This window comes from Photinus pyralis, unplaced genomic scaffold (genome assembly GCF_008802855.1).
Source record: "Photinus pyralis isolate 1611_PpyrPB1 unplaced genomic scaffold, Ppyr1.3 Ppyr1.4_LG1, whole genome shotgun sequence".
Classification (NCBI taxonomy): Eukaryota; Metazoa; Arthropoda; class Insecta; order Coleoptera; family Lampyridae; genus Photinus; species Photinus pyralis.
The window spans coordinates 45,074,866-45,102,817 of record NW_022170249.1 but is presented as its reverse complement, the minus strand read 5'-3'; the positions used below and the strand labels follow the sequence as shown (position 1 = coordinate 45,102,817).

At 33.4% G+C, this 27,952-nt stretch overlaps 2 protein-coding genes across 5 annotated transcripts; one reads left to right on the top strand and one right to left on the bottom strand.

Annotated features, from left to right (window-relative positions):
- The first annotated feature begins 1,092 nt into the window (after window positions 1–1,092).
- Window positions 1,093–9,725, top strand: LOC116159998. 4 transcript variants are annotated; one of them, XM_031473110.1, is made up of 10 exons: window positions 1,093–1,115; window positions 1,789–1,937; window positions 1,989–2,409; window positions 4,584–4,935; window positions 5,126–5,370; window positions 5,427–5,556; window positions 5,607–5,686; window positions 8,562–8,640; window positions 9,237–9,391; window positions 9,453–9,725. In XM_031473110.1, exons 3-10 carry the CDS (start codon window positions 2,344–2,346, stop codon window positions 9,663–9,665), a joined length of 1,320 nt encoding a protein of 439 aa, XP_031328970.1. In that variant the 5' UTR covers window positions 1,093–1,115; window positions 1,789–1,937; window positions 1,989–2,343; the 3' UTR covers window positions 9,666–9,725. The 4 variants fall into 4 exon arrangements, with proteins under 4 accessions (XP_031328970.1, XP_031328968.1, XP_031328969.1 ...); XM_031473108.1 differs by lacking the exon at window positions 1,093–1,115 and adding an exon at window positions 1,171–1,417; XM_031473109.1 differs by lacking the exon at window positions 1,093–1,115 and adding an exon at window positions 1,171–1,433.
- Window positions 9,726–12,010: 2,285 nt separating this feature from the next.
- LOC116161620 lies at window positions 12,011–15,653 on the bottom strand. Its single transcript, XM_031475033.1, has 7 exons — window positions 15,389–15,653; window positions 14,844–15,331; window positions 14,641–14,788; window positions 13,727–13,911; window positions 13,500–13,668; window positions 13,146–13,450; window positions 12,011–12,121 (listed from the first exon to the last, which is right to left on the bottom strand). Exons 1-7 carry the CDS (start codon window positions 15,651–15,653, stop codon window positions 12,011–12,013), a joined length of 1,671 nt encoding a protein of 556 aa, XP_031330893.1.
- Window positions 15,654–27,952: the final 12,299 nt, after the last annotated feature.

The window sequence follows — 27,952 nt, the reverse complement described above, 5'->3', positions numbered from 1 at the left end:
GATTGTTTTTCATATTAAACAATTCAACTGGAAATGTTGCCTAGCAACATCAACTGACATCCATCTAGACTTGTATAATAAAGTGTCAAACTGCTGTCAGAGCGTATCATACGTTGCATAACTTTTACATACGACAACCGATTGGTCTCAGATTTTGCCTACGCATGCCTTTAGTTGTGCCAAGTTAAACTTTTGATCGGGCGGGAGGGAGGGGGGTTAACACACGTTCTACCCCTCATGGTATTCTAATGAAAGGCTTCATCTAAATAAATTGGTGTACACATGCCAAGTTAAACTTTGGGGGGGGGGGTTAACACACGTTCTACCCTTCATGGTATTCTAATAAAAGGTCTCATCGAACCTTTCTGGATATAGAAACGTAAATAACAACATTTAATAGACAAACTCAAATTAGTTTTTTTATAATTAATTTTATAATTTCACTAGTTTGCATTGAAATAAAAGTTATTGTTTTGTTACTTAAGTCAAAGCAATTTATTGTATCAAAAATCATTAACAAGTAAGTAAGTAAATCTACATAGTTAAAAATTATTTACAGTGGCGTGCGTCATTCAGAACTAAGAGGGTCACTTTATTTTATGGAAAGCATTTCTCGATGCATTATTAAAGAATGAGCTTTTTTTAATATGACACTGACCACAAAGATTTTAAGCTAAACGGACCCATTCACTGCGCATGCAAAAACGTTATAATTGACCCCTGCTGCAACTATTTTAGAATATGAACTCATTCAGTGCTGATGTAGTATGTGCCAAGTGCCAAATGGTCTAGTGGCAATGGTACTAAATGCAGCCCCAATTCAGCGTAGTTGGTTAGTAGGTTATTTGTAGGTTGAAGGTTTTCTTAATTTTTTTAAAAGCAAAAAGCGTCACACATGCGCAGTGTGCGGAACGAAGGGGCCCATTTAGACGATTGTAATTTAAAGTACGTAGATTGGTAGTAAACTTTTTATAATTTTGGATACCATACAAAGCTTCTTTGCATAAAGTGTAGTTTTGAAGACATATTAAGTGTTCCAGACTCTAATCCAAGCGCGAGCACACACTAGCGCACAAACTATTAAAATAATTTTTCAAAATGCTCAAATTCGCAAAGTGAGGACTTAACTTATTTGTCTTAATCAAGTTTTGAGGTAAAATAATTTCATGCGCACAATTTCTCGCATTTAAAAGTTGCGCCAAAGCAGGCTGTAAATCTAATTTGCACTTATTGATCCTAATCAAAACTATAATGGCATTGCCAAATCAGTACGTGAAGCGTGGAAAAATTGCGATGGGAATTAAAATGGGTTCTTTTAAAATTCATTAGGGAACTCTTTTCAAAAGTCTGTGTCCAGGAATAATATTTCTATCGCTATTGTTACTTATATGGAAATTCTAAGCACTACATTATGCTGGTATGAGTGTTTTATGGTAATTAATTGATATAAATTAAAGGAAGTTATAATTAGAGCTATTGATTAAATTTGTATTGTGAGTGTTCTGGTGGTGTAGAGTATGACAAGTAGGTGGCAGTGTCACCAAACATTTTAAATTTTTTCATTGAGGAAGTCTATTAATAAAGTTTTGTTTACGCTCATTTATTTTTTATTGATTTTGTGGCTAATTCATTTTTATCAATACTGTTTAACTAGTGGCATGGCATGATCTGTGTTTATTATTTAAATTCCGTTGCTCCTTTTTTCAAATATTAGGGGGTTTTTAATTTATAATTAAAGGCTAGTTTTACTTGCAAATAATAATTTGTTTTCAAAATATGTTTTCTTAGATTCGGACCGGGACTGGTAATATACTGGTTTGGATTTGTGGAATCTGTGGTCCAATCAAGTGATCATCAAGGATTGTTAATTAAAGACCACTTTCCCTCTGATGTAGTTCACATCCTCCCACCAAAAAGTCTGAGAGACAATTAAAAACGTAAGTCAGTATTGAGGTGACTAAATTGTTTACTGTAACTTATAATTGTAGGTCAACAATATTGTGATTTTAAATAAGCAGAAGGATAGTATGATACTAACATTTTTTTTTAATTAAAAAAGACGCCGTCCTTTAGCACTATGTAATTACTAAATTGTACTTTACTCGTTATTAAAGCTTATTATGAAGCATGACTCAGCTAGCAGATGATGTTCATGATATTTACTTTTATATGTCTTTTTTCCCACATAAATAATGTCTGACAGACAGTACTTGTACATCCTGTTTGAGAATGTAAAAATTGCTTTATGTTGTTAAGTGTAAATAGGTAGTCTAGCAAATTAGGATAGCGTTGTTAATTGTTTCAATTTGACAGTTTTGCTGTAGCTCATTTTGTTCTCGTAAGATGACAAGTCAAGCAGAACGTATTAAGGCATTTAAGCTTGCACAACATGCAAGGTTAAGGAAGCAGGTATGTGTTTTATATTCAATTTTATTCTCCGATCTGTGTAACGCTTTTTTTGTTCATTTCAAATTGACCGACATATTCTTATTTTCAAGTAAATCTATACCTTGCCTTTAGTAAAGACAATAACCAACTTAAATTTGGAATTAAAAAGGACCCTTTGTGGTTAATCATTAACCAAGGCAATGTGAACAATGAACTTGACATTTATTACAAGACACTCATAAAGTAAGTGAAACTGAAATAATTAAATCAATATCGGTATCTTAACATGTGGTCAATTTTGAAATTTAGTTGTTATGTATACAGGAAGTAGTGGTACAGTGAGAGGGTTGTTATTATTTTATTGCGGCATCAGGTTAGATGAAACTTTTCTGGTAAAATTGAATGATTACAACTTTGTTTTAACCTTCTAATCCAATTAAAGAGACACCAATGAACCTAATTCCCACATTAAGAGATTTAGTGTTTAAATTAAGGATGGGCAAATCTCATATATTTGATAACTATCATAGGAATTTGTATAGTACAATACCATCTCTCACCTACTTCTTGTACCTCGACCTAAATTCCTAACTAACTTTCCATAGGCGCCTACTATAAATTTTATTGTAATCTTGCGCATTTTAATCATTAGATAATTGATGTGCAGGGTAGATGGGATTCATACATTTTATATCAAATTGATGAAATTAAAGTTTTTATTACCATTTTTTTTCTACAAGAGAGTGAAACAGAAATCGGTTGTTGTGAAGATAAAGTAACGGGCCTCTCTTCTTTACGTGCAAACGCAGTAAATTTTTTAATTTGCAAGAAAAAATGAAATTATTACGTGGGGAGTTTTTTTATGTTATCTACCTAGCGATGAAAAGGAGCAGTTACAGGGCAAACAAAGTTTCATTTTTCAACATAGGACTTATTCCAACTTTTTCGAAAATAATTCTGCACAGCATTTTCCAAGTCTTCATTCCATGAACAGTTAGAAAGAGATTATGGTGCAAGGGAGCCAGATCGGGACTGTAAGGTGCATGTTCTAATTCCTTAAAACCGCATTCGTTTATTACTTCATGAAAAATTTGTTATGCATTATACAGTTGTCGTGCAGAAGAAGAGAGCATAATTGTGGGTTTTTTGCGTTTGTGTTTCAAGTTATTGATTTGTGATTTGTCAAATGTCCCATTTAACATTTTACTTTTATTTCACTTTTTGTCTTTCATTCTTTCCTCTAGCGCATATTGGAGCGTGTGTCTTTATTCTTTTCTGTATAACTACACCAGAAGATCCGGTAGCATTTTTTAATTCGAAGACAGAAGAACAGTTGCAATAAATTTATCTCTAGCACCTGAAGAAACAAATTAATTAGTGTCATTTATTGCTAAATTTTTACTAGGTTCAATTTTTTGCCTCTTCTTTTTTTAATTCCTTTCTTCCAGTTGTCTAAAATTTTGCTCCACCACTTTCTCATATGTCCAAATACATCCACATCTGCTTTCCAAATTTTTATTATGTGCAAGAGGAGAACTTTAAAATACCATGCTTCAAATATATTCATATTACACCATCCTGAGGTGCTGCTGGCCTTCCTCGCTATTGTAGTGCTAGGTATGTGAGAGGTTCCTGGTGCTAATTTTTTTGAAACCTCTACCATGTTCAAGCTTTCCTAGGTATCGTTTTGGTAGGACTTTGATTTGGAGGTTCTTTCGTAGTTTCACATCGAGTTTCACACCATTTTTACCTGAAACAAAGGAAATGGAATTAAAGCATATCTAAAAAAGCTAAACTTAATTTTTGTATTTTTCAGTTTTGCAATACAATGGTATAGTATAGTACTCTTAGATATTTTTGTTGTCCTTCATAGTTTATACTGGTTTGGACCTATTAGATAATCAACAAATAGTGATATTCAATTAACTAATTCTAATTATTCGGCATCAGTAGTAAAAACGTTTATTTTAACTACCACACAAGGAAGTTAATGTTCGCCATTTTGACTTTATAGTTGTATATTATACAAAGAATTATTTCTTTACGTCTTATTAGCGACAATTAATAGAAGTCGGCTCTTACTCACTACAGGGTTTGATATTAATTTTAGGATTTAGTTGCGTTCATGGAATACAGATTTTTATCTTACAAGTCGACCTGTTTCTATAAATTTGTTCAACTCCTTTTTACTTTAGGATGAGGAAGAACAGTGGATATCGAGTGAGGAATTATGTACCGAGGGTAGCAGTGACGAAGAATCTCATGCAAGCACCACAAGTCACCGAAAAATGAAACGAAATAAACCACAGAAACGAGGAATATCACCACTTGCTCAACTTCCGAAAAAAGAATCAACCTCTTCAAATCTACAGGAATCCAAATATTTATTTCCAGAGCGTGTCCAGTCCGTTGATAAAGCGAACTCTCAGAAATCAGTTGATTCAAAGAACAGCGAATCTGAGGAATCGATCGATGAGTCTGAAATGGAAAAGATGATTCAGTGGAGACCCAAACGGGGCAGCATTAAGTTGCCGGATTTCCCAGAAGGTATTTCACTTGAAGTCACATCCGTAGACAATCCATAATCTCTTAAGAGTGTTATATTTATATAGTTGTTGACATTTTACATGTATTTTATATTTGTATACTTACCTTTTGCACCAACACTTTTAGCAATAAAATATTTGTTGTTTCTATTTGTTACATGCGCAAGATCACTGGTTCTGTTTTAATTTAGAGACAACTCAAGACCACCTGTCTAAAATGGATTATGGTCTCTATACTGAAATGTCTATTGTTGTAAGACGTCTGAACCAACGACCACTAACACAAAAATGCCATTTAGTTTCTCATGAAACAATTGCAGAAGAGTATCTACCTAAACAGCCCATTCAAGACACAAGTAGTGCTACAGTTTCAACATTATCTGCTAATATGTTCCAGCTTGATTCCAAGATTAATGAGAAAGATTTGTTGTATCAGGTACTATCTGCAATTTACTAAGAGTATGTAGTAGTAATAGACTAATAAATTCACAGAAAGTGAAAGGTCAACGTAAAGTTGCGCAGAATGAAATGTGCATGTTAATATTCAATGATAATGAACCGCGTAGGGACACCCAAAAGTTTCTTGAATTGTGCCATTTTGATGTTAAGAGGCAAACGACTGGTAAGTGTCGACATTTTTCAAACAGAATTTTGATTAATTAACATCCTTAGAAATTGAAGATAGTAAAGAATGTCGACCTAAGATCCGTGCTAAAACATATCGAAAGAGTTTTTTAATACGAAATATACATGTAAGTGTGTGATTGTATCTATCGGCCGCAGTATCATATAGACATATTGAGAATACATCTATGGGCAGTATTCATAACACTGTTGTTGCAACTGAATTTGGCACTATTGCTAACTGTCTTATTGGTGCCATAACTGACAAAACGTGAAAAAGTTTAACGCAGATGCCGCTGCTATGGAACTGTTAAAAACTCTTTACATGCTGCTTTACTGGCTGTTGTATCTTCAACTGACCCTAATAGGTACATTAATTCTGTTTGCCTATGGTTCTTTCAACCTGGGACACACAGTATATGCTTTATTGCTTGGGTTGAGTGCAAGAGCAGCGAGTAATTTTTATTACAAGCTGAACACCGCCCTTTGAGCTGTAATTATTACGATCACTTTCCTTTCTATATTTTGCAGCTGCTACTCAATAAAGGCACTATTATTATATGTCTCAATATAATCGCCTTGGAACTTTCATATTCCTTCCTTGTAGAAGGTGACCATCAAGGTCTAGGTATCGAAGCTGTCGATAATGTAAGAGTGGCCCCTGGGATCTCGGAAATCGTAATACATACAAAGTGAGTTAAAAAAGTTAAAGTTGTGCATTTTGAGGTCGAATCTAAAGCTACTTAGAAAGTGAAGGAATTCCGAATACTGTTGGAGATCGGCATACCAGAATTAACTATTTCTTTTATATATTTTTTTGCGATTTTATTTGAAGGGTTGTTTGAGAACAAATGCCACTGTCTCTTTGCAACTTTTTTTCCGTACAAGCTAGCATAATTAGGTTTTAAGTTTGACGTTTCACTTTTTGGGACCATCCTCAACTTTATTCTGTGAAATATACAGATCTGATATGATAATTAATGAGACGTATACACGGTGGTTTAAATTTGGATCTCAGAGATACGGTGGAGTTTCCCCTTTTTGTGACTATGGCACACTAGATGTAGAAACTACGGGCTACCAACTAACTATAACCTTGGGCTACAATAGGTACTTCGTTATTTATTATGGACGTCATAGATTTTTATGGAATGAGATAGAAGACCAAAAAAGAGAAAAATTATGACGATTTCTCAACAAATCATCCACGAGTAACTATAGGTAGATCTTGCTGAATCAACATGGTTATGATATAAATTTATGTAAAAGTATTGCACGTGATAAGTACGTTACGTTATTATGTATCTTTTTCTGCCCTCTATCTCATTCCGTCATCTGTGAAAATCAAATATAGCATCCGTAAGAAGTAAGAAAGAAAGTAGTAGCGTGTAACTTTTACATCTAGCGTGTTATTGGAATAATTCTGATAGCAGATTCAGATTCTCCGAAAAAAAATTGCTAATAGATAGTGCTAACGGAAACCGCCTATTTTCGACCGTTTAAGCTAGGGAAAATGAAAACGAAATTTGACATTTTCAGTTTTTCGGTGAAATCCCAATTATTTTCAATGATTTTTCAAAAATTCCAAATGCGTTTTTTAGTCACAAAAAGGGGCAACTTTGCCCCCATTTAACCTACACTGTTTCTCTCATCGTTACGGCCGAGATCCCAATGGTGAGCCACGATTTTGAAAAAATTCTTCCTATTCGGATCTCCTTTTACAAGAATTTACACTTATTTTCATAATAAGAAAAAATTATCAATAATTATCTATACAACAGTAATCAATAATATCGATAATATATGATAATATGAACAATCGGCAATATCGATATCAACAATCCATCAAATCGATATATTGATATAAGTATAACTACAACTTAATGATTGATGATAGGTATTACCTATATAATACACCATCGATTTTAAACAATAGGTGAATACCTACTCTGAAACACTGTTTAGAAAGGTTTCTTTTTAAATCTACGATCATTTTTAATTACTAAATTATAATAGTTTTGGGTCTATAACTTCGCATTTCTTCTCTTATCAGTCCAGTACTCGAGATTGTTTAGCTCGCTTAATGCAGGCGTGAAATAATAATTAATAAAATTCAGGAAAGAATTGTTCGTGTCCCGGATTTCTGATTTGTAATCTTTTATTATATTTTAGTTATATTCTGGAGGTTCCTGATTTGTGGAAGGCGGGATTTGTCTACCTACATCAAAAGTTACGATATCCAACACTTGAATTGTTGTTTTTAAGCACATGGTGGAACCATCTTCAACAACGTGTGTATTTCAAAATGTTGGACAATTTACTTTTTCTGAAACTACTTTACAAACAACTACCTATACTTTCGTCTCTAAAAATGCTGAATAAAATGGGAGTTTCCTCTCTAGTGAGGAAAGTAAAAAGTTAATCTTAATAATGACATTTAAAATTGTGGCATACCCGCATCTAGATTTCATAATTCTAAATTTCATAATTGCATACGATAATTTTGCAAATTTGATTGTAGTTTCAGAAAAAATTATATGTAAAACTTGTTACGCTCATGTGTTTGATCGAGATGAAAAACTCCACTTTCTTCTCTAGTTGTAGGTACAAATAATTATTTCACAATCAATCAGTTCTGATTCGTGCAACTTGCATAATTGCTCTTCGTTTCCATTCCGCAAATACCTATAGTAGAATTTTTGATATAGGTATTTCTAATATAGCCAACTCGTAATCGATGTCGTAAAAGTAGGCTTTTGTATCAAAATCCCATTTGTAAAAGTTGGAAACAGTTATATGCAGACTAAATTTTTGTTAAACATCCAATGTAGGGAAGTGTTCTACAATTAACTTTAAGGTTGTGTTAACTAAAAAATGAATGCAAGAGAGAAATTTGTCATTAGGTCTAGCTTGTCAAGTTTTGTGTCATATGTAAATTGACGTACGATAAGCAGCCATATTATATTGATCAAACAAACTTTACATTCAGTGTACTTTTTACAGGTAGCGAAGTTTTATTCAATGGCGAAATCTTCTTTAACGGACGAGGAAAAACTTAAACTGGAAACCTTACTTGCAGATGGTAAGTTAAAGCTATTTTTAACTTTTATCATTGCTTTTATACAGAAAAGTACCGACGTAGGTACCCACATTTGACAAATCTTTAGGGGCTTATAATTATTCTTAAATTTTTGTTGAGAATGTATTGCTTCTCTATTAGTTAAAGCGCGTTAACAAAACGTCAGCGACGCAGTGATAGTGAGGTATATAAGAATATTTTATTTAAAAATTATATGTTGTGGAATAAAATTCTGTGAGTTAAGTACCTACAGAGTGCTTATAAAGTTATGCGCAATGTGCAAAACTCTATTTATCAAATTAAATGTTGACACCAATAATGTGAAATTTGAATAAGTATGATGTAGGTACGCTGAAAATGTGCATTTTCCACAACCGATCGACGACTTTTAACATACCTACTGGCTACTAGTATCCACAAAAAATGTGCTCTTGGTGGTGAAAATTTACCTACCTAGGCATAGAATTACACTAAGCTATATAGCGCAATAGCGAAACCTGCAAGCATACATTTTTCTCACCAATGCTTTCTGATAATGCAATAAAGAGTAGGTACCTAAGTCAAAGTAAGTGGTTGATTTTGGTCCTTCAAATTTGCAGATAGCGAGGAATCTCCTACAAGTAACACAAATCATGTGGAAAAAAGCGAAAAAGCAAATGAAACGCACTCCGAAGAGGATTCTTCAGACTATAACTATTTCAAAATGAAAACTGAGGAAAAATCCCTTATGGCGAACTTAACGACACAATTACAGGTTCCTATGCGAATTTTAGCAAAGAATTTTGTATCGATTTACGAATCCAATTTTTATTTAGGAGATTTTGCATTCGTACGGAGAAGATTGCAATAAACTGGAGACGTCGGAAGGGGACGTTTTAGAATGCGCTGATAATGAAGGGAAGTTTTGGAAACACGATCAACTGCAACAACGATTAGAACACATTCAAAAGAGGCTTAACCAAATTGCCGTAAAAGATGCTGAAGAGCAAGAACGTTTGAGCTCGATTCATTTAAATTCAAATGAATGATACAATTGCGATTAATAATAATTAATTAATGACATTTTTTACACTTTTATTTATTAAAATACTTAATGTAGATTTCGACTTGGGAATCTTTATTTACAAATACTTTGCTCCTGCTTCAGGCAATTGTGACTAGCCTCGCAATCATTAAGGGGATTTAGGAGACAATAGAATATTCAAGGGGAAAATTATACCTCAATTGTACATCTGTGCAAGTTTCACCCTCACTTAAACGTGATCTGAAGTTATAAATTTCTTGTTTATAACCCATTCCAGACTATTTTCTCGCGTTATTGTTTGAAAACACTTGCAAAAATTTAATTAAACCTTACTAATTCGCAAACTTGCGTTATAAGACGTAAATAAAGTTGGTCGTCGCTATCAAACATTCGTAATCCAGGTTCAAATTAATAGGCATTATGATTTGATTTATAGCCGTATTATGTACTTGTTATGAAACCAGGCGAATGAAATTAACTTTTCTATTGTATGCCGCGCATATATTGTATTTGGGAAATCAACCCTCACATTTATACGGTTTCGAACATAATAAACCCCCTTTATTGAATTCAACCTACCACAGGATCGTAATTTGTTAATATGTTTACCATAAATTTCATTATCCTATTAATTATTTATCTACTATTAACTAGAGGTATTTGCAAATGATATTAACGACCGTAAGGTACCTATTTTGTTCATCGTTATAAAGTATGTAACCAATGCCCAATGTACCTACCTACGCGTCTGTTGTGTTGTGTACCTACATAGATATATTGGTTGATTTTTTAGTGCATTTCACAAATGTAAATTAAGTTGCCCGTAGGTAAATACGTCAGAGGGCGCCAACGTTTTCTTTATAGGCGGGCGCCATCTTTCACTGGAAAACATGGAAAACAATTTACAAAATCGGAAAAACAAAACTTTGGGAGCTTTGGAAACATGGTTTTCAAGCGAAACGTTTTGAGTCCTAGCCTTATTTAAAAAAATTCTTCCTCTGGTTCCCTGCACCGGTTGGCATACCTACTTTATTTCGTGCGGTGGCAGAGTGGTAGCGGCTGTGATGGTGAAACAGATGGTCAACGATGGTAAGTTGCGATTTCCATATCTTCATTCGCATGGCTGTGCCGACCATAATTACTTATTTATTACTTGTTTATCGTGTAGTAAAAAAACATTCATTGGATCAGGAACCATAATTCGCCCATTCTCAAAAGATTCGCATAATATTTATGACGTACCTAGGTAATTTGAAAACGAAATTGGAAGGTGCCGAAGGTGGCAGCATATTTTTGCAAAATCGCGCAAAAGTCTAATAGGTACTCTATTAATTGAAAGTGCTTCATTGCAGCAATAATAATTGCCATACAGAATCTGACATAACGTATATACACTTTATTTTTATTCGTCTTGTAAAACTCGTGACAGAGGCAGTAAAACTTTACCGGACTACTTTTCCTGCCGCCGACATTACTCAAATCTTCTATATAAACATTAAAATAGGTACGATTTCGGGTAATAGTTATTTACATAATAAGTCATGAAAGTGGTCGTTTACATGACGCGGAGGCTTATTGAAAAGTACGAATCTCTTTAATGGCTCCAAGTCAGGTGGACTCACTTTCATGACATATTATGTATAAAATTTTACCTGAATCCGCAACATGTAGATAACTTTTCCAAATTAAATTATTCATGTGTGAAATTTTGATACCTAATCACGCATGCTAAAATCACTTTATTTAATTGTTTCCATAGAGATTTCAAAATAATTAAAACAATCAGTGTCATTTTTAATGCAGTTTGCAGTTTATGCTTTGTACTTTTCAACTATACAGTCTTTATAACTAGGTACAAAAGCAGGTATCAGTGAAAAAGAGTACCTACGCGAGACGTTATAATGTAGCCGAAACTGCGGCCGCCGTAGCGCAATATTCGCTCCCCACAAAGTCAAGAAAGAGGTACGAAAAAGAGTACAAACCTTTTAATGACTGACGTAAAACTAAAGGAATAATTACTTCCACACATATTCCATTAATTGTTCGCAATTAAAAAACCATTATCCTTTGTGTAGGTATATTAATATTTAAAAATATCCACATAGTCTGCATTATAATTATCCAATCGTTGATTGAATAACTTATTCAATGAACGATCTAATTGTTATTTTGCATGTACTAGAACTGTAATGGGAGTCAGGCAAAAATATTACAGTACTAGTCAGGTAAAGATCAACTTTCTAATGTCAAAATAGCCCTGAAATTTATATTTTCTTGACGGTTTCAGGTAAAATTTAATACAAAACTCGTCAGTAAAATGTGTCATTTTCCTGACTTTTATGTAAATAACTATTGTTGAGCAACACGAATGTGCGCTTCCTGAACTTGAAGCAATCGAAAATCAACAACCACGATTTTCCCCATCCAGCTTTTCAATTCAGATTTCCAAGGAAGGGGAATCTAAAGAGAATCTAAGATTTTACGGACCGTATTAAGCCATATCTTCTAATTTAACGCTCGAGTGCATTATTAAATGGGCGTCCACATTGGGTTTATCCTGCAGTCTGCAGTAATTTTATAAAGCGCTATCTTGCGTACATACCTATATAAGTAAAAAGGGATATGTGAAAAACGGCACTGCCGATCATAAACCCATTGAGCACGCTTCATTATATTATCATAGTGTAATGTTATTATTATTATGTATACCTCTGCACAAGCTTTAGCATTCTTCTTCACTGAACCAAAAAAAGGCATAAATACAATAAAAAAGTTTGTTGAATTGATGTAAAATTGCATTAAAATTGGTCCAACGAACGATTTCTTTCCGTTAACGAAAAACTTTTCATTGTTTGATAAATGCATTCATTAAACAATTAAGAGTTTATTGGACCAACAAACATAGATCATTATAATGAAGAACTTCATTTTATATATTCAACCGATCATATCATTGACGTAACGATCATCATACATTGTTTAACCACTAAGGTTATTGTTTCTATGTATACCTTACATAGACTTAACGAATATTAGTAATTGATGAAATGAATACTATTCGCTAATATAACAATTACTGTCGTTTATTCAATAAGTTTAATTCGTTGATGTAATAAATGTTTTACGTACACTCAACAAACATTAGTAATTGGTGTAATGAATCTTATTAGTTAATAGGTATAAGAAAAAAAATTTTTGTGCCCTTTATTTTTAAACTAAAATATTTTTTTATAATTTTATAATTTTTATATACATTATGTAGGTATATAAACAACTAAAATAATTCCTAAAAACATAGATATAACTCCAGTCATTCGTGTGACTCCAACGAGGACTTCAAGTATTCATTTAAAATAAATACTTTGGAAAAGGTTTGTTTAGATTTCATTTTAAAAAAAAAAGATTCCAAAAAACAGTAAAACATCGAAGATGCTAACGGGAATTCCAGATCAAATAAATAAAATATTTTAAAACATATATCCACCGCCCGTAACACACTAAAAAATTTATATCGTATGTTATCAAAATAAATGAAAATGTCCGTGATTGAAAGTATATCATCCCCTATACAATATACAAACGGCTGAATGCTGACCATTCTCTGCCCTAAATGATTCAAGTGGTCCTCCACCTCTTGGAAGGACTTCCCTAAGAACAGGAAAGATTCCTGGGAATCTTTGATTGTAAATTTTATTGTTTGGTTCTTTCCAGTCTCGTCTTTCTTGACCGATTTATTTGTGGGCACAAAGTACCCATGCAGAGCCCACAAAAGTGATGCTGTTCTTGAATCTGCAAAATTAATACTTAACGCGAAATCATTCTTCCTAGTTACACTCACTTTCAGACAAGCTGCCGTTTTTTCTTATTTCTTCCAAAATTAGTTTTAAGTTTTTGTCTTTTAAATTACTATCCGTGAATAAAAATGTCAAGATTTTATCGTAACATTTCTCCCAGTTGTCTAGTAGACCCTCTCCATTAGAGAAGGCTACCGTGAAGTCCATGTCGATCTATAAATAAAAACGAGTAAGTACCTAGATTGCAGTATGTGCTTTAATCAAAACATACCAGTCGAAAGCCCGAAGGACTTTTATACAACGACCATTTATCGATTATTGCACCAGTATCCCCAAAAGTTTTTATGTCATGCAGCCGATACTGGCTGCAAGCTTTCCAAGTGCTATCAATTTGCTCACTTGATAAATTGTCGTACTTCAAGGCTCTAAGGCAGGCTTCGCCGTCAGTTTCTGGCTCTAAAATGGTGACCATATAGGTATGTAGTACATGTGTTAATTAAGTTTTTCTTCAAACGTCAGTAAAACATGACATTTCTCAGCCCATTTCATGCCATTAAAGTTTGACATTTTAGACGTTGACAGCGTCAGACAAATTTCTGAAATCGCTCGAGAACGCCTACTTTCTTGGAGCAAATTCAGACCTCAAAATACGTCAGCAGCAACGAACTTTCCTGGACCAAAAGTAGTCCGGGAAAATTTTTGCCGGCCTACGCCATCAAAATATGTCAAACACAGTTGTCAAGGAAACGATTTCATAGGCAATAAGATGGTAACCAAAAATTGTTATGCATTTACAAGAGTTCCTTAGTTTATGATAATGTTGATTGCGATTTCAGAAACAGTAGTTTGTGTACCACGTAGTATAAAAGCACAATCCCGGACTCCAATGCTTGTTAGTCTCGGCTAACAATTTACTTGGCATCCAGGAATGTATTGCTTATACTACTAGATACACAATATACTATTTTTTCGCGATTTTTACTATGCGTTTCCATGGCGATTAGTCTTATCTATCAATTTTTGAGAATTTAGTTCGTTTACAACACGTCTTAATAGAGTCTTTTTTTCCTTATGTGCTTGATTAACTAGGGCTTCGTCCTCGTTAGTGCAAATTCATGAAAAAAAGTATTACGTTTAAAACTAGTTGTACAAATAACTATTTTAATTGATATTCAATTATATTACCAAAGTTTTTTTCTAATCTGTACTTCTTTTCAGGCTGGTTTTTGGATTTGGTGTTTGATACATATTTTCCAATTGCAGTTCCCACAGACTTCTTCAAATTACAGAATTTATTATATATTCGTCCTCGTTTATTCGAACGATAGTATTCCTAAAATAAAACATGAGGGTGAAAAAATATAAAACTTTAAATTTCATCTACCTACCAGTCTCTCAGTTGGAAATCTTTCCAAAATTTCTCGTTCCAATCTGTAACTTCCTGCAAGGGTCATCGCTATGCCTTTATCTTCATGAAATTGTGCGACTAAAGTTATTAATATTGTACGCTGTTCTTCTTGTAGTTTCGAAAACTTATTATAAAAGTCAGTAAGCATAACACCTTTAGTTGTTTCATATAATATAGTCGATAAAGGTATATTTGGTTGACTGTCCGGTTGTTCTTTGCAGTAGGGTGTTACACGCGAGTCGTGAGCGGGTGATGACGCCCTGGAGGAACTACACGATGAAGTTGGGGATAATGGTGAAGTTAGTGTTGAAGTATTTCCACTATAAAGTAATGGTGCTCCCATGGACTGTCTCCACTGTTCTAAATTGTGTTCGAAAACAATTTGTATTCCAATTTCGAAATCTTTCAAAAGGCGTTCAAGGTGATGAGATTTAATAACCTTCAACACATCGACAAATACTTTTTGTTCTAAAACAAATAAAACATTTATGAGTTTTATTAAAAGATGGATTCAAAAGGACTTACGAACAAAATGCTCCAAAAGAAATTCTTGTTTCCATTCCTTCAACAATTTTGTTAAATCCTGTATGGGTTGATCTTCGCAACCAGATATGTCCAGTATCGTTTCACCATCAGGAGACCCCAAATTGTAATTACTCTCTCTACCTTCATTGTTTACACTTACAGGCAAGTTTTGAATGGAATTAAAAATATTTCCGTAATCCACAGCCACATAGTCATTTGTATACGGCGAATAAGGGTCGCGATTACAAGAGTTGGATTGATCCATTGATAGAAACCGTTTGTAAATCGTTCAACTGTATCTGTAGGTATAGTCTAAGTAGGTACGTGTACAATGTTACTGCGGAAGTAAGTATACGATGTTTTGTAAAAGATGCATAAAATGGTGGTTATATCTAAATTTTTCAAAAATGTTTTCTCAATATTTACAGTGTGAAATTAAGAATAATATGCTGTTATGCTTTATTTTAAGAATTTATGAATTACGGAGCTAGTTTGTAATATTCTTTCAAACGAATCATAGCTTTACCTTTTGCTGTCTTTATCAGAGTCATAGGAGGACCAACAATGTCTTCTATAGAAATTATGGAGAATGGTCCTAATGCATTTGGATTAACTTCATATGCAATCAAGTTTGGTACGTAGCTTACAGATTGTAGGTTTTGAACAAAAAAGTATACGCCTTGATTTTTTAATACTATAATTTCCAATATTATGTTAAATATTATATCATCTACAAATAAAGCAATGTAATTGTTGCGTTTATAATCAACTCCCTCATAATTCAATTTGTGATATAATTCGACATCACCTTCTTCAACATTAATTTTTTCACGTATAATGTTTTTGTAGTTACTTTCTACTTTATGTTTATCTTCTACCGTGTATTTAGTTATTACATCTGTACGTACCATTATTTGATATGCAAATTTTAATTCGTACTTTTTGGCTAAACTCATACAAATATTTTTTCTGGAAGTTATACAGTGCGAGTATATTTTAAATTGTCTGTGTTTCGATTCATACTTAAAGCACCAAAGCTTCCTCAGGGGTCCTACTTGACGAAGTATTTTTGGATAGTGTGATAAATTATGAAATTTTGGTTTCAAAGTATCGTTAAATAGCAATATATAGTCATCATTGTGTTTTTTTATTTTATATTCTAGTAAATTAATGCTCATTTCAGATATTTCGGAAGACAGCAATATATCGATAATTTCTATTAAATTTAAAGTAAAATTCCAAACTGGATCATCTGAAGGAATGAGATCGCCTACCATAAGAGGAAAATATTGTACAAACGTCATAGTTTGTCTTGCTGACATTTTCAGTTTCTTTTTCAAAATGTGATGCTGTTCAATTTTTCCGGATTTATTGTCTATTTCTATTGGCCCGTACTCAAAATTTTGTTTTCTGGAGTTAAGCGTTGCAAGGTCAAAATATTTCATCGTAGTAATGAAGTGAGCAATAACTTGACATAAGCTGTAATGGCACACACCTTCAAAGAGATCATGCATGATATCAACATAGTAATTTTCTACGACATGAAATGATGGTATTTTGTTTAAAACGGATCTCTTCACAATTCCACTTTCTTCCAGATTTAAAAGATCGGTTTCGTAATTATCTCTCGTCCTATCTACATCACTTGGTTGAGTACTTAATTTTTGTGTATCTGTTTTCGGAGCTTTACAAAACCTACAAAAATATTGGCTCGAAAATGATTTGCTAAATCCAAGAAATGAGTTCAAGCCCAAGTTATCTCCAACTACTACTCCTAGAATAAAATGAACTCGTTCACCTAAAATTTCTATTCCATTAATTTCTAAGTCTATCAATTCTTCTATTAACGCTTCAAAGCATCTTTCGTTTCCAAATGTTTTTAAGTCATTGGATTTTACGACTGCTGCATAAAATATGTTCTCTAATTTGGATTCTTCTATCGGCAAACAAGGAAAAGAATAGTATACGTTACAAATTGAGTGTTTGGAGGAATTAGATCCAAGAGGATTGTTAATTTCTAAGTCATCAATATAGAGCAGATATGGGATAAGGATTTTATTAGGATACATTTGAGATTTTTTATTCCATAAATCACCCTGCACAAAGTTAATAAAATTTTTCGTATGTTTTAAAAATGTTATACGCTCTAAGGTAGGCCTAAGTATCCCTTTTTTTTCAAAAAAATTTTTAAACTGAAATTTTAACGGCATTAAAATGTTTTTAACAGTTTTTTGGTCGTTTGTCAATTTACCGCTACGATGTATTGGTTGTAGTGTATTATCTATTGTATTCTCTCTAATTTCATCCGTATAACCTTCATTTCTCAAAAAATTGGACAACAAATAGTCTGTTTTAAATCTATTAAATGGATTTCTACAATCTGATACTAAGCCACAAAATTCATTATATAAATCGGTTTGTTGCTGAAATGCACAGTTAGCAAATGATGCAAATGTATCTAAAAGGGGTTCAATTAAACATGTATTGGCATATTCTTGAATTTTAAAAACATCTTTTCTAGTAAAATTATTATTATTGTGAAGTATAAGTATAAAATTAATAACATGTTGAATTAAGGATTTTTTATTCAATTTAAATTTATCTTGCTTGTCGGTGTTTTCATTATCGGGAAAAGAATTCCTGCTAGGAGGAGACGATGTATACTCGTTACTGTATACTGCCACACCTTGGGCGCTGTTTTCGTCTGGTAACAATAAATTTATTTCGGAAAAAGAATGCCTGCTAAGGGGAGGTGATGTATAATCGTTGGCTATTGCTAAATCTTGGGTGTTGTTTTCATCTGGGTATAATAGATTTAAATTTTGTTTGTTCATAAGTTTGTCTTCTAATTCTGGGTTTAAATGCTTTCTATTCATATGCTTTTTAAAGCTACTTAAATTTTGAAAAATTTGACCACAGTTGTTTTCAAAACACCGAAACACTGAATTTGTAGTAAGTTCATGATTTCGTTTAAAATGAAATACAAGTAGCTTTAAGGTAGTAAAGCTTTTTTTACAAATAAAGCATAACATTGTTATTACCTACTATATATATAAAAAAAGAATATTGAACTATTTTTTCTTAATGATTTTAGTCGTGAAGAATTCCAACAAGCAATGATGTGACACAGCCCCAGCCCAGACTGCAAAGGATGTCGGGTGTAAAAAATATAGATTTTTTTATTAAATATGCACTTACCTACTTTTATTTCAAATATTTCACTATAAAACTGCACTAACGCTTTGATTGCACGGTGGTTAATAGAATTGTGGGCTTCGACTTGATGTTTTCCCCTCTTCTGGGGATAAAATGTGTCTATCATTTAAAATTGTTCGTTGAGACAACTATTGGTTTGATTGGTTGAGTGTACGTACGTAAAAATAATACTTATACGGTGTTATTAAATTACGCATAGTTGCATTATTAGAGCGAATGATGTTATTAGCAGAAATACGTTGTAACGATAAACCAAGTTCTTTAATGTTGTGTAGCTATTCAATGATCTATGCTGATTCTTCATTGTGATAATGAACTACGAAACATTGCATTAAGGAAGGCAGTATCACTTAATGTCTTATTACATTGTTACAACGAAACGTTTTCATAAAACTTGTTGGTGAAGAACAATAAACGTATTAATCTATTCAATGAAATTGTTAATTGCGCTAACGTGAAGTTCGATCTTGCAATAATTTCTATACATTGACTGATGTAAAATGTGTTGTTGGTCCAACCAATACTAATTAATTCTCGCAACAAACGTTGTAATGGATTAACTAACAACGTATCTTTATATCAATGAAGAAAATTGTTGTTTCAATGTAATTTCAGTTAATAAATGCCAATGGTTAATATTACAAACGAAATTTTTCTCAGTGTTCCAGTTTTGGTAACCTCATCAAACTCATTCCATACATACTTGAGCTCTCTTCTAACTTAAGTTATCTTAAATACAATAATGCTTAAAACACCAGCTGCTCCATCAAAAAGTTCATCTGGTTGGTCCAGGTTAGTTGCGTCAAGGTTTTTCACGTAAGGGCACATGAAAAGCCTACGTCATCTCCATAAAAGCCTTTTAAATAAATTAAAAATTCCCTCATTTCAGTTTCATTTCAACTCTTTGCTTATGAATGATCGAAATTCCTCAGTGCCCATTTGTGTATTAACATTGTATTTAAGGTGTATACAGAATACATACTTTTTGGTCGTTGGTAAGATATTTTTACCATCTTAGTCAGTATCTTAAGAATAATCAAAAATAATCAAGATTTTTGTGTTTCGCATTTTTTCGAAAACACAAAAACAAAACATATTTCCTCTTGCTCAAGTAATCCGGTCGGACATACTGTATATGTTCGGCGATTCTTGTAAGAGCATGCATACGTACCATTTCTTCATGTGCCCTTTTAAATGGAGTACATCAAACCGTTTGGCACTACTTTGGATCGAATTTGGAAGAAATAGCATCTTCTAACTAACCAATTCAAAAAACAAATATGGAAATTTGGTACTTTTTTTAATTATAATTTCTGAAAAAGGGATAATAATATAATAATAACAACAATATGTGGGAAAAAGTAAAATAGTAAAGGTACATGCTACCGGTCCATTTCTTGTGGCACAAAATGCACAATTTCTGCATCACTCCTTTACATTTTGTTTGCAGTATATCCATAGTAGAATCGTTACCATATTATCACCAGGGTTTCCGTCACCTCGAGATGTCCTCCCGATATACCACCGTGCATCTGTCGTGGTATTTCATATTTTGTGCTCTTACTAACTGTTTTCGTAGTTCAATTCAGCTTTCATTTTATTTTCTGCTGTATGCGATCCTGATGCATACCTCTTATTCCTTGTTGACTTGCTTCGATTTTAGATTCCATAATCTGCAGGCCGGATTTCAATTTTTGTAATAATTCCAGCAGTTGTTCCATTTTCCGTGGATTCGGTCACTACTGGTATAATTGGTTATTTAAACACACCGGAGACTTGAAACCTGTATAACGTAAATTTAATTGCGTGATTTATTTATATAAAATTAATTATGATATATAATTATATGAATACCTAATTGAAAATATACGAATAGATTGTAATCAAGTATATATTGGGCGCAATCGACACCGAAGGGAGGTTTCTTGAAGGACCACACCGATTCATAGTAGGTAGTAACCTACTGATCCATTGTAACTATAGGTCTTAATTATCGAAAACGAGCAATAGCAATATGGAAATAAATTGATTCTACTTTTTTCACAACAGCGGTCGGCGTACTTCAATACGTCAATATAATGTTCAACACTAACTATGTACTTCATTTGGTTTGCCATTCAAAGAATCCATTCTGATATCGTTTTGTGCAAAATTGAATTTCTATGACTTAATTCGCCTTTAACTATATAAGCCATTTTGTTATTTAACTTAACACTACCTAATTAAATTTTCCATTGGTTTTAATTTTAAGTCTCTAGGATAGGTAACTTGAATAGTATATTAAGATACAAGTGTATAATCAAGTCTTTAAAGCACGCGCAACGAGTTTAAGGGCACGACGCAAAGCGGAGTGCCTTTAACGTTGCAAGTGCTTTAAAAACCAATTATACACGTGTATCTTATAGTATTTTTTATTATACTTGCAGTATAATTTAAAAATAGGAAATTCAATGAAATCATATTGACGTTATACTCGAATACATGTCTAATTAAGTGGGCTGGGTGTTCGTAATTTCACGATTGCCATGGAAATGTCACTTGACGTTTGCTTATAAAAATCATCGTCTTTGTGAATAAATCGATTTCCGTTGAAAAAGATAATACACCGTCCATTAAATCGCTTGTTGTAAAATCTAAACAAACGTTGGTAGGTGTAAAATCCAAATCCAGTAAATCCTATTATAAAGAATATGAAAAGTTGTTTCCATGGATGAATAGGAAGTTACTACAAATAAAGTCTTAAATGCATCGATAATGCTGGCATACATGAAGGAAATGTCCAAGGTATTTAAATCTTCTATCTTTTGGTGCATTCATTTAATACTTCAAACAATGCTGCGATTAAAAAGTGGAACAGATTTGGAAGCATACCCTAAATTACGCGCGTTTGTGAAAGCTTCAACCAAAGGATAGGTACAAGCCAAAGAAATGTTCTGCATTTACAGAAAGCGACTTAGAAAGGTTTTTTATTTCACCCAGATGACAGTTTCAAAAGTCATACTTGAAGTATCGTTACTTAGCAACTTTAAAGCACGTGTGTTTTAAAGGCCTTTTTTCGCACGCATTTGAGTGTTTAAAACGGAGATTGTGATTCAGGTATAATAAAATAGTATATTAAGATACAAGTGTATAATCAAGTCTTTAAAGCACGCGCAACGAGTTTAAGGGCACGACGCAAAGCGGAGTGCCTTTAACGTTGCAAGTGCTTTAAAGACCAATTATACACGTGTATCTTATAGTATTTTTTATTATACCTGCAGTATAATTTAAAAATAGGAAATACAATGAAATCATATTGACGTTATACTCGAATACATGTCTAATTAAGTGGGCTGGGTGTTTCGTAATTTCACGATTGCCATGGAAATGTCACTTGACGTTTGCTTATAAAAATCATCGTCTTTGTGAATTAAACGATTTCCGTTGAAAAAGATAATACACCGTCCATTAAATCGATTGTTGTAAAATCTAAACAAACGTTGGTAGGTGTAAAATCCAACTCCAGTAAAGCCTATTATAAAGAATATGAAAAGTTGTTTCCATGGATGAATAGGAAGTTACTTACGAATACAGTCTTAAATGCATCCATAATGCTGGCATATATGAAGGAAATGTCAAAGGTATTTAAATCTTCTATATTTTGGTGCATTCATTCAAAACTTTAAAGCAATGCTGCGATTAAAAAGTGGCAGCAGATTTGGAGCATACCCTAAATTACGCGTGTTTGTGAAAGCTTCAACCAAAGGATAGGTACAAAAGCCAAAGAAATGTTCTGCATTTACAGAAAGCGACCTAAGAGGATTTTTTATTTCATCCAGATGACAGTTTCAAAAGTCATACTTGAAGTATCGTTACTTAGCAACTTTAAAGCACGTGTGTTTTAAAGGCCCTTTTTCGCACGCATTTGAGTGTTTAAAACGGAGATTGTGATTCAGGTATAATAAAAAAGTTATTATCATGATTAATCTATAAACAAATGTAAAAAATGTATAGGTACAGTATATTGTATTCAATGAGACAATATACTGCAAAACTTATTGTATGAATAATGTGTCATCCCCTTTTATATATTTACCTATATATAGGATTTTTTTCAATTTTTCATTTCGATGTAATATAACTAGAATCGAGAGGCTAATATAATATTGAATCCAATTTTATACGTACTTCAGATACGCAAATAGGCAGATCTATTTGATTTTCAACTGCGTTGAATTAGTTTTGCAGATAAATTTCATTTTAATTTGAAATTGAGAATGTAAAGTGAGCAACAAAAAATAATATTAAATTTATTTCCCTGGTACTTTTAAACAATGCCGGTTTGAAAGAGGCAAATATCTCGGTGTGGCAGCGAGACAAATATTGACAAAGGGATTCGAAGTGTGCCCACAAAGCAATATTACGTCGTCATAAATTGTTTATAGTCGAGTTGAAAGGCGAAATTACTTTGTATACCCTTTGTATTCTACACAAGAGTTCATTCTAGTTTGAGGATGCGAGTAAGCCATTGTAAAAAGTTTTCCTCTACAGATTCCGCATCTACAAAATACCACCACATTACTTTATATAAGTACTTATGAAACTACGTCTTTAGAAACCGTACGTAAATATTCATTCAATTGAAAAATAAACTCACGTAGCAGCCGTTTCGAGTAAAACGCGTTTATTTTTAATAGGTACCTACTTTTTCATCGGTATTTTATATTTTCAGCATGCGTTTGAGTGGGTGAAAAAAATAAAATGCATTTTTTGTGTTGTAGAATGTTAATTTAGTTCGGAATATTCTTTGTTCACAATTCTGACAAAGAATTAATGACAAAAACTACAACTTTGGAACAAATGTCTGTTCACTCAATTTTTTCAGATTATCTGTTAAATTCGGTATCTATAAGAATTAAGAAGCATGGCTCATAATTTATTTTATTTTCATTGTTCTTGTAACAAATAGGTATAGCGAACGAGCTCTTGGGTCACTGTCTCACTTACAATTTAATGAAGTCTTCCTTGGGTGATGATAAACATAATACTCAAAGCAGAATTGGAAAATTCGAAACCGTTCGCAAGTTACCGTGTACACAGACGGACATAGAGTCCAAAATCATGAGAGCTCGTTAATAAGTAGTTTGCATAACAAACGATGGTGCGGTGAAAGAATTTTTCTTTTGAAAAATTTCCGGCTAAAGAAAACGATTGTGCACGGCTTTCAAAATTGTGGCCGGAGAATTGCAGTAATATACCTACCTAATTGGTTTCTAAAGTTTTAGCCATTCCATGAAAGATAAAGAATATCTTCAATACCACTATATAGTAAGACCAAATGTCCCAGTTCAATCTCCGTCGCAATTCTCGCAGAACTTCTGAGGTTGTATCCGATTTTCCTAAAGATGCCCATCCGGTTAATCGGTTACATAACGACTATTCTCGACAAACCGGTATAATTAATCCTCTTCTTAAATTGAAAGTGGATGGTATGCTAACTAAATATCAGCCAATGAGGGAATAATTCCGTAGTATAGCTATTTATCTATTTAAATAATGCACATTTTGATTAACAACGTTCATTGTTTATTATATGATTGCTGCTGCGTTGATAAAATGAGGCAAATTCTCTTTAGAAATTTGTCCTCTGGGAAATTCGTCTCCAAAAATGCTTAGTATCACGTGATGTCACACCCGAATATAGTATAGGTAGGAAGATGCGCCTCCGGAATATTCTTTTAGTTATATTCACACTGGAAAAATTCTCTACAAACATTCAATATGTGGGATAGGTTCATTTGAGCTAGTAATTTCGTCCTCGAGGACTCGCGTCCGAGATTCTTTTCTTCTAATGATACATATGGTCCAGATAAAAAACTCGCTCAACAAAGAGTACCGACTTTTGTGCCAATGCATTAATTATTAATTTTTGGGGGATCATACCATTGCTCAATGCTCATACTAAAAAGTAAATAAGCGAATTTTTGCAGAAACAAACTTTCTGAAAATGAATATTTCGCTGCGAATTTGTCTGAGGATGAATATTTCGGGGATCAATTTTCTGAGACGAATTTTGCTGTACAAAGTATGATGGGGAGTTTGTATTTATATTACTATACTCTCCCGTCGTTAGAGGCACATAAATCTTCGTGATCTACATGAGTCGACAAACAAAATATAGATATTCGCGGTCGGGCGAATGTAACTTTTGCATAAGTTTGCATTTCAAATAATGGATTGGGCAAGGTGACCTTCCCCTCCAAGTCCCAAAGCTCCACATAAATAAGCGCTTAATTTTCTGAGGTAACCGCACTTTCCGCAACAAAAATGCACATAATTAGTTTATCATCAAGATCATACAATTGTTTGAAAAATAAGTGACATTGGTTTGTTTTATTTCTTTTTCGTGTGCGGGATTTGTCGAATGGGTTATGGGTCGGTTTAGTATAGGGTTTAATTTTAGATTTAAAGGGTATTTTATAATTGCTATTAAGTGTTGTCACGTGTGTATACGAACACAGTAAATTTAGAGTATTCTGTAATTTGGACAAGCCGACACAAGAGTCAATGTGTTTTAATACAGTGGGCTATTCAGAAAGAGGCATCTGTCGGAGTACCTAGCCGAATGTACTTACCTAACAAAAACACTCACGATGTGCTAAAATATAATTCAAACTTAATTTTGTGCACAAGATGTATGGGCATAACCAGGAACTATTACTGGTAATGAAATGTAATGTCATAAAATTGATTCTACGAGTTTGAAAATTTAATCAGCTTACCTACTTCTATGCAAATTGAGACGATTTGGTGTCGTGTAGTTACATATGAATCCACCACCCCATAAATGACAGAACATAGTGCTAACGAATAGTATAGAAATAATTATTAACCTATTCCTTCTCGGTATCTCTACATTTCAGTCCAACGCCTAAATTGAATACATCGTAAAGGTCGTGTCGAAAATTCCTTTAATGTTATCACTTATCAGATGAGATTTGTCGATAAATCACTCCGTCACAATCTAAACGAGAACGATTATTGGATTTAGGGTTCGAAGAACTGGGGGTTGGGAAGAGGGTTTTCGTGGGCCCCTTCAGGGGTTGAACAGGAGTACCTTGTAATTCAATATTACGCTCCGCCCTTAAGGTTACACGTTACCCTGGTGACGAGGATGCTGTGTTTTCCCCTGTCAATGGCGGACCCGGGCGGGGTTTTCGGCTGAAAATTCCTCCGAAACTAAACCTCCACGCGCAAATCAGTTTCACATAAGTTTTTGATCGTATTATTATTACACCTTGGAAGAAGTCACCTAGATATGTCCATACATTCAAGCGTTTTATTAATTAGGCAAGTTTTGTTTGGCTCACACAGAGTGACAGAGTCCTTTTTTTCATAAGTCCCTTTCCGCAATATTAATTTTCAGCATGGCCGCGCTTTTCCGTTGTCAAACCGATGTTGATTCCATCTCATTCTCCGCAATAATAAGATTTATTCTCGACGTTCAATACTCTCAAACGAAATACGAAATGTATATTTATATGGATGTTGGGTGCGCGTTTGTTTGAAGATACGCGAATAACAACGATGGAAGGGAATTTTCTTTGATATAGAATGCAAATAAAAGATCTAAAGCGTCTTAGAATGTGTGTTGATGTTGATATGAACATGTGAGTTGTGAAAGGCTTTGTTATGCATTTTGTGCATTTTATTTATCGACATGTTTTTTTGGTACTTTTAGGCGCATTGAAAAATTGTGACAATTATTACTTTATTGGGTTCCCCCTGAGATGCACCTACCCTATTCTGCACCTGTAAAATTTGCACATACCTACCTAAACCTTTAGATTATGTTCATTTGTACTTACCTCCCCTACCATAAATTTCGGAACTTTTTTTTAGTTCTACAGACACTTACTAACCAAATCGACCACTACTGGCTACCTACTCAAAACGTCTGTCCCAACCCAATATGATATTCATACCATAGCACGTGGGAGAGTGGGGTTTTTCTGTCAAAATTAGAAAAAGAAAAGTTTATAAATGTACGCGCCCATTGAAAATAATTTTAAGTTCAGTCAAGTAGAAAATGACGCTGGCCGCTTAGTCGTAAAATTTTCCAAAGTTACCCTTATCTCTCTCTAGCTGTTGTAGCGGAAGTTATTCCCGCCCGCTATTGTTCTTATTAATCTCATTATTGCTAGATGAGTGGTAGCTATATTGCTTTTGAAACCACTAAGAAATAAAAAGTATATCGTTAGTGGCAAATTAAATCCAATTTCTCAACGCTAAAGATAAATATCTTACCTCCACGAATTTAAAAAAATATATATATAGGTAGGTAATACCTAAATTGAGGTTCTCAAACTTCTCTGTTACCTATTAAGACATTACGGAACAGACCACGTTTTAATAGGCCCATTTTGCATGTTTATTTTTGTTATATGGAAATGGCGGGCATATACTAAATCAAGAGCCGTTCACGAGGAAATCAGTTACAAACGTTCATTCCCTAGATGTGCTCAGTTCAAATCGTATGTACAACTTTGTTGTGAATGATAGATACATCGATATAAAGGTCTACAATAAAGTTGCTTATCACGTGTTCTCGTCCTCTCTACTACACAGTAGGAAAATTGTAAAAGTACAAATAGATAAATCTGCTGTAACGTATATCCTAGCTGTTTACTTTATTCGCGGCTATAATTTAGTGAATTATGAAATTAGTTGCAGATTGCTGAAATGTATACCGTAGGTATGAATAACGTGTTGGCATTTTTGAAAGTGACAAAACTTCGAATAGGGAATGGAATGAATTAATTTCAAATAATACACCTATCACAGGAAAAATGATTCTTCTGTAATTTTTACGTAGGTTATTTGGCCAGCCTACCATAGGGGGTGAGATGAAAGACTTTGGAAACACTTGAAGTTAAGGTCAAATTTGGCCGCCTTTCTTTACAAATTTATGTTCGATAATTTTTTGAATTGCCAGAAACTGCTTTAGTAGTAGTGTAAATTTTAGATGAGACATCTTGTATAATTTCATCACAGTAAACCAAGCTTGGAACACATTTTCTGTAGTATAGAGCTCCATCTTACGAGAAAGTGAATATTAAATTTAAGAGTTTAAATCGGAATTTGACCAGTAAAATAGTCCAATGGGGCAGAAGCCTTGGCTGTCGTTAGGCTTCCACTCTTTCTAAATTTATAGGGCATGAAATTGTAAAACTATAAAATTTAACTTACGCTAATGGTGGAACGAAGTGTCCCTAATTTTTAGGCGCCTTAGACCTGGTCTTATACGCCCTTATGACAAGTTCACTATAATAATTACAAAATTCCCATGTTTTTGTAACACAATTTTCA

What these genes read in the sequence shown, in the direction of transcription:
- LOC116159998 (XM_031473110.1), top strand. Translation starts at nt 2,344, where the DNA reads ATGACAAGTCAAGCAGAACGTATTAAGGCATTTAAGCTTGCACAACAT. An exon ending in GGAAACCTTACTTGCAGATG is followed by an intron (nt 8,641 to 9,236) that starts GTAAGTTAAAGC and finishes TCAAATTTGCAG; the next exon opens with ATAGCGAGGAATCTCCTACA. An exon ending in ACTTAACGACACAATTACAG is followed by an intron (nt 9,392 to 9,452) that starts GTTCCTATGCGA and finishes ATTTTTATTTAG; the next exon opens with GAGATTTTGCATTCGTACGG.
- LOC116161620 (XM_031475033.1), bottom strand. Translation starts at nt 15,653, where the DNA reads ATGGATCAATCCAACTCTTGTAATCGCGACCCTTATTCGCCGTATACA. An exon ending in TCTTTTGGAGCATTTTGTTC is followed by an intron (nt 15,332 to 15,388) that starts GTAAGTCCTTTT and finishes TATTTGTTTTAG; the next exon opens with AACAAAAAGTATTTGTCGAT. An exon ending in CAGATTAGAAAAAAACTTTG is followed by an intron (nt 13,912 to 14,640) that starts GTAATATAATTG and finishes TCACCATTTTAG; the next exon opens with AGCCAGAAACTGACGGCGAA.